This window comes from Aspergillus chevalieri, chromosome 6, assembly GCF_016861735.1.
Source record: "Aspergillus chevalieri M1 DNA, chromosome 6, nearly complete sequence".
Taxonomy (NCBI): Eukaryota; Fungi; Ascomycota; class Eurotiomycetes; order Eurotiales; family Aspergillaceae; genus Aspergillus; species Aspergillus chevalieri.
Genome location: NC_057367.1, coordinates 357,589 through 369,085, shown reverse-complemented (window position 1 = coordinate 369,085; position 11,497 = coordinate 357,589). Strand labels below are relative to the sequence as shown.

At 46.2% G+C, this 11,497-nt stretch overlaps 2 protein-coding genes across 2 annotated transcripts; both read right to left on the bottom strand.

The window, feature by feature from the left end:
* Positions 1 to 1,810: 1,810 nt before the first annotated feature.
* ACHE_60119S (aldehyde dehydrogenase) lies at positions 1,811 to 3,435 on the bottom strand (the record flags this gene model as incomplete). The annotated part of the gene is made up of 3 exons (XM_043281258.1): positions 1,811 to 2,407; positions 2,493 to 2,886; positions 2,954 to 3,435. The coding sequence occupies 3 exons, from the start codon at positions 3,433 to 3,435 to the stop codon at positions 1,811 to 1,813; spliced, it is 1,473 nt and encodes a 490-aa protein (XP_043138755.1).
* A 4,811-nt stretch (positions 3,436 to 8,246) lies between these two features.
* Positions 8,247 to 9,003, bottom strand: ACHE_60118S (uncharacterized protein; the record flags this gene model as incomplete). Its single annotated transcript, XM_043281257.1, has 2 exons — positions 8,247 to 8,896; positions 8,961 to 9,003. 2 exons carry the CDS (start codon positions 9,001 to 9,003, stop codon positions 8,247 to 8,249), a joined length of 693 nt encoding a protein of 230 aa, XP_043138754.1.
* Between the last annotated feature and the right edge of the window lie 2,494 nt (positions 9,004 to 11,497).

Here is an 11,497-nt window from a genome sequence, read left to right as displayed (position 1 = left end):
CTTTTAGAATCAACTCGCCGAGGCTAAGCTAGACTGTGTTCACCAATCTTAATTTAATTCTGAAACCCGCCACCCATCTCTAGGTGTACTCGATTCTGTGAAAATTATTAAACAAGAAAGTACTAGTCGGCTGACAGACAACAAAGGCGGGTATGGTAAAACCTGAAATAAAACCTCTGCTCTCATTGAAAAAGTATAATATAATCCCGGGCGATATGTAAGCTCATCAAAAAGTACTAACTATAATGTCTCCATTGTATCTGAACTAAATGAGCCACCAGTACGATCACAACGCGTAGTAAAGGTACTTGTGCGACACATTCAAGGCCTTCCCTGAAGCTTGATTCGAACTGGTGCTAATGACGGTATTAGGGGCCTAGTAACCAATTGTAATCATCTAGCATGTTGTGTTGTGTGGAAAAAAAGATTCCCGTTTCCTGTAGCAGTACAGGGCCACAATGGACTATTGTAGAGCTGGATGTCAAGTAGAGAGGAAATGCGCAGGGATTTCGGGTCTCATGTGTCCAGCAGGGGTACCCTGATAGCAAAAGGCCAGGCACATCTTCTCGGTGTGTCTCTTTAGCCAATAACCCTATGTCCTAAGGGGCTGAGTTCATATCATTGCGGTCTATAGTTCTTCGGTTGTGATAATGGCTCGCCTTCTTCTTAGTAGAATTGGTCTCCAACTACCAATTATGTGCCTAGTCACTGGTACCAATCCTATGGTGGGAATTAGCTCAAGCCATGGCTAGAAGAGACGCATGACAAACACCTTAATCTCCCCGATCTCTCCGTAGTGGGATGCTACTAGTGGAGCGCCAGGGCTGGCTTTGGTAATAATACTTGCTATAGATAGTGGCACATACCTTCTTGCGAAACAGTCAAGGTAGTCATGAGGCCCAGAATGAAATATGAGCCAATCTTTGGCCCTCGATTCGGCGTCCCCGGTTAAGGATTGAAGAAATGCGGGATGAAGAGGATATCCGGATCGTGTAGAAATGGGAAGTGTGATGGCCATGGAGCCCTTGGGAATGATGTAGTTGGACGTGGCAGGGAAGTTCCCCTGTGGAAGGTAGGGAACATTTGTGCCGGTCGCCATGTTCGACTGGTACCTCAGTCGCATATGAATAACATCGGTATTCGCTTCACCAATCAGGTCATGGTGGATGGAATATATATCGATAAGGGATGTTTACCAGCTCAAAGGCGGCAAGAACAATATAAATGTAGGAGTCGACGAAGATCTTTTGGTCGTGTCCTGCATATGTGTAATTACCGAAGAAGGTGCGGCGTGAAAGCGTACGGTTGATCTCGCAGAACACGGTAATGACTCTTGATTCGCCTTGCTGGCGACAAACTTGCCGAACGTAGTCAGTCAATATTCTTTTCTTGAAATGTGGGGGAGAAGCAGCCATGTTCTTGTTGATGAACAGTGGCGTCAATTTCCTCCCTACTTGACGTGGGCTTACCCTGAAGAAAAATCCATGCTTCGTGTTCTTTGATGTCTTTTCCTATCGGAACTATGCTTGACTCTGCGTATAAAGGCGGCTTGGAAGCCTTGTGGACTAGGTACCGGCCAGAGGACAGTGAATCGTGATGCAAGGCGTAAGAAGGGGCTTTTGGACAGGCTTGCTGAGGCAGAAACCACTGAAGATGAATATTAAGTAGCCAAAAGTGAGAAAACCCTTTACTATTCATTCACCTGTCTTTCTATTCTTCCATTGCTGCGCTCTTTCCCACCTCCCCAAAACACCAAGGCTGTCGGGACATCTAGAAAATTGTCTTCAGCCGATTTCTCTAGTTCAACCTCCTACTGCTTGAATGTGATCGTTTTTATCTGTAGAAACTCTTCAAGACCCGCATCGGCATTAAACCGACCCCATCCGCTGCCCTTAAACCCACCGTGGGGAAGTCCAGCCTCGTCATGCACGCTCATGCTGTTGATATGCACCGCCCCCGTTTGGATCCGCTTCGCCAGTGTTAATCCTTTTGCCAGATTCCGAGTAAACACTGCTCCGCTCAGCCCATACTCAGTATCATTGCTGATGGCAATTGCCTGCTCGTCACTCTCCACTGCAATCAGGCTGACTGTGGGGCCGAAGCTCTCCATCTGATACAGGTCCATATTCGGGGCCACTGCCTGGACCACCGTCGGATGCAGCTGAAAAGGCGAGAGGGTACTGACTTTATCATCAGTATGATTGCCGTATATGATTGTCGCGCCTTTGGACACGGCGTCTTCAATCAGATGACGGTTTCTGGCCACAGCAGTCTGCTGAACCACTGTCTGCGGCATGCCTTCTGGGCCGAAGAAGGTGGATATAGCAGCTTTTAGGGACTCTGTGAACCGGTGCATCACTGTGTGGTAGACGAGGATCCGTTCTGTAGACATGCAGATCTGTCCGGACTATACGCATCATTAGCGATAGTCGCGAAAAGAAATATAGAGCCATAAATCTTGCCTGTTCAATGAAACAGGGTAGGGAGCATACGTGAAGAAATGCCCCGACTGCGCACTCTTGCGCCGCCAGGTCCAAGTCAGCATCTTCGCAGACAATTGCACTGGACTTGCCACCCAGCTCCATCAGCACAGGCTTCAGATTCCTGCCCGCCATTGCGGAAATAATGCGGCCCACGGCGGTACTGCCAGTGAAGTTTACTTTTCGCACGGCTGAATGTTCGATTAGCGCGGTAGTGATCTCCGCCGCAGCCTCGGGGCGATGGTAGATGACGTTCAGACATCCATCAGGCAAACCAGCTTCACGGAAAATGGATCCGATAAGCCAAAAGCACCGTGGTGAGAATTCACTACCTTTCAGCACGCAGGTGTTTCCAGCCGCCAGAGCATAGGCGACAGCTCGGATACCGAGAATGAAGGGAGCGTTCCTGGAAATCCATACACCATTAGCCCGTCCTCGGAATTATAAATGGTGTCACTGATTAACGGGCTTACCACGGCGCTATTCCCAGTACCACCCCGTATGGCTCGCGGAGGACCAGTGCGTGCGTGTCCTGCTCCTCGCAGACCGGAACCTGGCCACTTAGGGCCCGGTTGATGCGCCCGGCCAGATCTCGCAGGAGCTCCGTGGCGCTATCCGTGTTGACCAACAGGAAGGGCTGCGTGGCTCCCGTCTCCTCTGCCATATACTCCTGACCTTCTGTTGCACGTTGCTCGAGAATGGCGGCGGCACGCAGGAAGATGGCTCGACGGAAGGCAGGCTTGGTGGCTGACCAAGTGGCGAAGGCTCGAGAGGCTGCGGCGACGGCGTTGTCAGTAGCCCTGCGGGTGACACTGCAGCAGGTCCAAACTCTCTCGCCTGTGCCGGGGGAAACAATATCGAATCCTTCAGGGGTATAGACGTCCTGGCCGTTGATTATTAGCGGGACCGTCGTAAGCTGGACATTCTCGCTTGGGGTTGATTGGGGCGATGCCATTGCGACTGCTATTCAGGTAACGGCAAACAGTTAAACGGTCATAAATCGATTCACATAGGAGTTGCCATCATACATCAAGGAACTAAATTTGGCGGTAAACTTACTAAATTGGACTACCGGCTAGGGAAATCGGAAAATTAGGCCTCGCTCCTGACGGCTGGAGGTCTTTGGTCTGCGTCCAGTAGCATAAGCGTTGCCTCGATCACATATTTACTGAACTGTGGTATTTCCAAGCCCCCTCTCTCCCTTCCTGGTCATGAGATAAGAATGCTGAATAGATCACAAGGCTTTTGAGTGGAAAGAGGCGAGGCCATAATGGCTCCGTGATCAGCAGTTATCTAAACAGTCATAGTCGCCCACTCCTACATCAATAGATCCAATTGATCATTCTTGGCCTCCATCAATGCAGCTATCTGGAACACCACAGACCAACAGGGTTTCACCGGTCTAGCCGAACAGTCATGTGATAAACCGAAAACCAATGTCTATGAGAGAATAGACAACAACCAACAACAACCAACAACAACCAACAACAACCAACAACAACCATCAGGTCCTCTGAAACTTGCATTCAACCATGCCCTTTCCAGGCACTAGAATTCTTGCTGGAGCTGGTGGTATTGTGATTACAGTGGTGAGAAATAATACGAATATTATAGGGAGTAATCATGCAGTGACTTAAAAAAATTTTTTTTTACAATATGACAGTGTGACGGTATGACGGTATGACCGATATAGCTAATCTATATTCTATCCCAAAGGAGTATAGATTTTCATGTCGTGCTGACGAGTGGACCGAACCCTACAGGCACTAGAGATGTGCCGGGGCCCACATGTGGTGCTAAACGAATGGGCACCCGGCAGTTCCAGTGGCTCATGCCCATGGCACATGGGAGGAACAGGGTAAATGGCCCCCGTGCTGGCATGATAGTCAACAGTGACATCACAGTAAGTGGATGCATGAGCAGGGAAAAGCAGGTGCCTGCAAAAGTAAGGGCCAATCATCCATCTGGCATGAATCTGGGCCTGATATTTGATACAAGGATATAGTCAAACCTATGGAAGTGGCAAAGACCCACCCAAGAAGTTCCAGGGCCTCATGCAGTACAGGACAATCACCTATACAGTGCCCAGACCGTACTGGTTCCAACTGTTAACAAAGAGAATGGGGACTTTAGAAACCTTTTTGGTCGTGAAGGACTTGGTTTGGCTTGACATATTCAGTAGGTGTTGGCTGTGTCTTGGGGAAACAGCTGGACTGGGTTTCACCCCAAGGTGGGTCGACCAACTGCGTTCTGGGACCCTAGATGCAGAGGCCCGGACCCGGTTCTGGGAACCACTGGACCAACCGTTCATGAGATTTATCCTGGAATCCGCGGATCCCGCCACGGTACCAATCCATTCCAGACAAGGTAATCGTGCGCTGGTCCCACCCCGTTGATTTCTAACATATACAGCAGTGATGTACATCGAATTTGATTTCATGGCGTTAAAACCACTCAAATCCTATTGGCGATGGGAAATCAGTATACTACCTCGTCAGAACTGGTGAATTGACGTGGTCAAGTAGCCTCAGGGAATGGTAGAGAAAGGAAAGGAAAGGAAACAAATTTTTTATGGACAACTCGACAAGCTCGACATAATCGAAATCTTGTTATTCTGACATTCTGATTCGCACTAGGAAATTGTGTGTCCACTATGCTATGTCTACTATTTCGGGAGGTGAGAGTTGTGGTTCGTCTCGGGTCTGAACCTATTCCAAACCAGGGTTATCACCCTGCTACACTCGAGCTCTACGTATTTTGGTCCATTTGTGTAGCTTCTTAAGACCAGAATATACTTAACTCTACCATAGCTGATTTCCAACCAAAGGCCAATGTTACTCACATTTTATGCGGGTTGCAATGCGTGAAACCCAGATGTTGCGCCTTGGGATTTTTGAACCTGCTGCGATTGGTTATGTCGGGTAGCCAATTAATATAGACACGATCTGTCCAAAACTCTGATCGACGGGCGCCTATAGTAGAGGGGTATTAAATGAAGTAAACTATCTCATCTCATAAATTGCACTTATCTGCGTTATTTTGACCTTTTCCTATTTTTTCCTTTGTTAAAAGGACAAGGTCAAAAAAAAGGACAGCCAAAGATCCTTAGATGACAGTGGTGAGAAGCATGCAATAGAATATGGCTCAGCTGTAAATTCATAGTTATAGGATATGATCTTGTAACCAAAATTACCTATAAGTTATGTATATATTTTTTTCAGGTCTTAGTCTAGTGTGATCTTCTAGCCTGTGTTCATGGGTGGACTGGGTCCAATGTGTGTGTGGTAGGGGGCCGCGCTAGATCACATGAACAAAACCAATGACGGACAGTTTACTTCTGCATGTTTAGTCTACTAGTGGTTGTTTATTCTTCGTGGGCGTGATACGGCCTTAACACATAGGGAGGGTAGGATGGACAATATAAATATTAACAGGCCTCCACTTGGTTTCAAGTCGTATCTTCCCAGCAGACTCTTTTTTACACCGGCTCGTCAATAACGGCAGAAACCAGCCTGACATTTGTTTGACCAAGATTGCAACTAGAATACCAACTTCTGCAGCAAAGGCTGTGCGATTCAACATCTTGGAGTCTGTTCGATCTAACATGATGCATGCTCTTCAGCGTCTCAATGAACGGTCAAAGACCCTGCTGCAAATCCTGGTTTCTCAGTTACACGACCAAGCTGATAAGGAGAATACGGAGAAAGAGTGCACCAAAACGTGCTACCTTCTTACACTACCGACGGAATTACTGCTGAACATCACTTCTTATTTACCTGTTCTCCCAGAAGCATGTCTTGCATTGACCTGCAAACGATTATCGACAATATGTCACTCGACTCTTCTCTCGGAATCTTTGGACTTCAATCAAGAATTCACGCCATCACTTCACCATTACCAGAACAGTTATAATTTTATCACTCCTCGATGGCAATTCATCAACTTGCTTGAAGACAGCAGATGGAAGGCCTGCTCGAAATGTTTGAAATTACATCGGACTACCTCTTTCAGCACTCGAGAGTTGAAACGCAAATCCGAAGATCGAACCTGTAATTTGGGCGACGCTGCAGGAATTGTTGATCTGTGTCCATGCATAAAGTTGACATACAACGATAAAATGGAGCTTATTGAGCTCTTGGAGAGGCGAAAAGAGCCCATAGCAGCGCTGGTGACACTATTTGGATCACACGTTTCAGGAAGCTTTTCTTGGCATGGCTGCACCAAGACCTATGGCTCGACACAACTAAAGATCGAGATATTTCCTGAACTTGACGAAAACAACCAACTAAATATCAAAACGAAATACTTGTTATCAGTCGATCTGGAAAAGTTAGGCGAAATCGAGCACTTAACACCTCGACTTGGGTGTGCGCACCGGTCAGTCGACTTATGGCTTGCCAGCGTCTGCCAAAGGACCCATCAATATTGTGATGGGTCTTGTACCTCTTGCAAGCAAATAGCAACCTGTGGCATTTGCAACACATTGTTGAGATGCCCTCGCAAAGGACCTTGTCGCATGGATAAAGAATCAGGGAAAGCAATATATTCGTTCTCGACTGAGAGATGTCTAGGGGGCATTTCATCGATTCCAGACCAGGCTTGGGCTGCCCAAAGGATCCATCCTGCAGAGAATGGGAATAAAAAGACAGTTAGGTCTGTCCATGGATCTTTTGCTTTCGGTTTTCTCTTTTGACCCGCGACCGAGTGTGGTTCGTGGAGGAAGAGTTGATAAACTCGCCGATTTCACTTTCAAATTTGCAGCAATTGTTCCGATTCTGCTTCGCCAGGAGATTTGCTTCCTTTTGCCTTATTCTACTTCGTATTTCTCATATTTTTTTTACTATATCTTCCAAGGATTGTACTTTCTCAACAAATATTTCGCCTCGTCTTTGGACTGTTGGCCGAAGCCAGATATTTCAGGATCTAGACAAACCATATCTAATTTATTTCATAATACGAGAGAAACATGAATTTCCACGTAAATCTGGAGGCTGATAAGGACTGTTGTGTTTATATTTTTCTGTTGCTTTGCCACCCTCCGGCCACATTGCTCGCCGCTGGGCTGCATTTCTTGGAGGTACAGTCTCAGATCCTGATAGCACGGTCCCTTAAAGTGAAGTGAGAAGAGTAGAAGACAGATGAAGGAGAAAATGAGATAGAAGGTTGAAATGAAACAAGTTTTTAGCACCTAAAAACATCTTGCAAAATATACATAGATATGATTTCAAGGGAAACTTGTTGTCGCTGGCTGGAGACAGAAAGGGTCAAAGGACATCTCCAAATCCTATCTCTTGGCCATTCTCCCCCTGTATCCCGATCTGTGATGACGCGGCTGGTGCCGTCTTTTCTTTCCCTGCACCCGAATAAGCAACAGTGGCCTATCGTTCTGGGTCCTGGTTTGCCTAATCAGGTACTTAGGACAAGCATGATACGCTAAGATCCCGATGCGCCGGGGCAACCATCCAACCATCGTCTATCGCACATCGCGTTCTTCGCTATTTGCAATTACTCCCCACACATCTCCTGCAATCAAATCATCGCCACCATCCCTGACCTGAGTCCTTCTCTCCCCCTTACGGCTCTGCTCTATCATGTACCCTGCCCTCGCCTTAACAATCCCTCCCACGAAGAAAACCCAATATATTGACTTGCAGCGTGTAGGTACACAGAAACGGAGCCAAGAATTGAACAAATGAAAACTCGAAACGAGTGACATATTGTCATCAAATTTGAGCCTATGCCATCGCTAATTGGATGGTCCTCTTTTTACCATGGACTACGCGGTCCCACCATCCAGTCCTCCATCGCTAGCCATTCACTCCATCGCACATCAGCTGTGCGCAGCTCCTCCTCCATAGGGTTGCGAAGAGGCTGTAAAACTGGGATCTGCTCATCGGGGAGAATATTGTAGGCATCTCTGGTCGCCGCCCAGCCACGACTTTTGGCTGTGAACAAGTAATTCAAGCGTTCTTGTTTCCAAAGACCTTCCACACCTGCCTTCCAGTTATTGCCAAAAAAATCCCGCAGAACTGATGACGTGTCATTCCCAGTAACGATTAGTCGCTGAATGTATGGCCTCAACGAAACAGAAACAACAGTCACAGGGAAGTTGTCTGATTGTTCAAACTGGGAAATGGGACCAGACAACCACTGGCAGGGAAGACGGATATTGACAAAAGCAGCCATCGATTGCACAGGAAGCGAATGCTGAGCATGGTTCAAAAAGTGCTGTAAGCAAGCTACGTAGTGCGGGTACCACACAGTGGGATCACTGCAGGCCGGCTCTGCGGGTGTCTCCTCGATTTGAGCTCCCAACTCCTGCGTTGGGTTCATCGAGCCGTACAGGAACTCAGTAGAGGAGCCATCGGGAAGCTCATTTCCACTGGGAGTGCGTTCAATCTCTGTTCCGCTTGTGTCTGAATGGGAGGGATGGGATATCAGAAGCGAGTTATGTGACTATGGAGACAGAAAGGAACCTACTCATGGGAGTCTGAGTGAGATGCGTGAGAGAAGAATTGTGCATGTAGATACACGGAGAGCTTTGTAACTAGCCTTCGCCGGAGTCCTGGTTGTTTAGTGCCACGGTTGACTTGGGGCATGTGCGAAGCAGTAGAGCTGAAAGGCAATGAAAGTGGTGACAAAGAAGTAGACTCGTAGAACTTGATAGCTCTGGTTGAAATCAAAATGAAATGCTCAAGTAACAAGGTAACGATAGGAAAAGGGGGAAATCAACAACACCTTATACGTATGGACTAGCGCTTTCATCCTCGAAAGGGGAAAAAAAGCCTGTGTTTTTCCAAAAGAAAAACGGAGTCAGTGTTAAGGAGCACACACAACAAGCGAGAAAAAAAAGCCAGAATAATTCTATTTGCCAGAGTAGCTGTGGATACCCCTCTCTTATGAACCTATTAACAGGCCAGAATCTCTTAATATGTCCTTAGTTTATATACTTCTTTATAGCAAGCCATGCCTCTCTCCTTTCCTCTGGTCAAGTTTGGTTTACAGACTTCTCGAGGTGTATTCTTTGGTTGAAGTTATTTCACCTCTTTCTCATGCAAGTATTACTGAAACCTATAACCTCCGATATTCCACTCAGAATGTTGAAATTTTGTTGTTTTTATTTTGCCCATTCTTGTTGGAAGCTTATTGATTTAAACATTTGCTCACAAGCTTTCCTTATGGGATAATTGGCGCTTTTTTTCCACGCTTCCTAGGTTTTTATGGATTTTTTATATAATCTGGAATTATAGAATCCTGGCCCAAGGACTAAATTCCGAGTCAAATCAGCCGTTAGGAAAGCACACAAGAGTCGAGTATTTCTCTGCAAAGGCAATGGTGGAGCTGCAGGAGAATGGAGCCATTCTGAATATCTCCTTCAGGGAGTCAGCTTCTTTTAACGAATTGGCCCTCTTGTTTTAATTAATCATTTAAATGAAGAATGGGTTTGTTGATTAGTTGGTGATGCCACGACTCAGCAAGCCAGTCCCAAGAACCCCGGCAAGATTCTGGTGCTAATGTGATGCGCAAGATTTGGAATATTTGTCAATTATTGCTGAGTTAGGCTTAGACTCCTTCGGGTCAGCGTTTATGACACTGTCTCTCAAATACACACTCTCTCTGTAATTTTCTTATCCTTTTCCTTTCATGGTCTGGCCCGCTGCTTGTCAACAACAGTCTGTACCTACATTGGCTGGCAGGTGATGCTTAAGTGGTCGAGGGAAGATGTAGACCCACATAAACCCATACCGGCGTCGACATTGAGAAAGGCATTAAGTCTCACATCCAACTTTGGATATCAAGACCTATCCTGTCTCTCTTTATATCTCAACCTTAATTGACAAGGAATTCTCTACATACCGCACACACTCACTCCATATTCCACAAAACTGTGTCTTACAAGACCAACCACGAGCTATACATGAGTTGCGCCATGCTCTGTTTCTCTTGCATTATACTGACCCCCCAATGCAGATTAATATGAGTTTCGATGTGGAAAAAGAACGCTCCTCAGAGGAAGTCCTCTACCCATTAGTTGAATTTTATCCTCACTTCGTCGCTCTACAACTCCAAGCCGACAGACAATGCTTCAACAGATCCGATGTTGGTTCGGGGTATCACTACGTTAACTACTGGACTGGTGCATTTCCAACAAGGTCTACTTCTGAGGAAGGATCTAGAACGAGTCGCAGAAGCAATAGTAAGTTATCCATGGGACAATTCAGTCTCAAGGAAGCTGAATCTAACTCGTCTGAATTAGAGTCTAGAAGAGACTGCCTCATGGCAAAAGTCCAAAAATTCCTCTGTCATAATCAGCGACAGCGAACCAATTTGAATTAGCTCATATTTTTGGCTTTTGTTTAGCCTTTAAGCTATTCTCAAATCGCACATATTATCATGCATAATCGCAACCAATTTCACTCTTAAACCACTAGAATCTCTGAAATCTTTATTTACAATAATGTGACCGGAAATGTAAAACTCCTCGTGATTCTACAAACTTTAACCATTACAATCACCATAAACTTCGACAAATTATGCAAAAACACAAACGATCTTATCTGTCTGCCACATCACACGCTTCGTGTTACATGTCCTGCACCATAGTACGGTTTCACACTACTAGTGTTGCTACATGACAATTATTATCAGAGATGCAGCGTTCGGGTGAGTTTATTACGCGTTCTTTCCATTGCCACAGTTGGGTATTCAAGGGAATTGGAAAAGGGGAATTAGTCAGTGTGGTCGGTTCACGGAATACTGTGTGTGCTGTGGTATAGAAATATAGCGCATCGGTTGAGCATCAAAATTTATCTTAGAGCACGGCATTTGCAGTCGCGCCACATCATATTGCATTGCCCCCTTTGCGCACTTGCATAAGCACCATATGTGTAACGAAATGCAAGCCCCTGATCCCGGCTGCCATGTTACATCGCGTGATAACTATAGTCCTCATCATACCTTTATGTATGCACCCTTTCTGTAAAGCTGTAATAGGTATGGATTAGGTGCGGAGTACG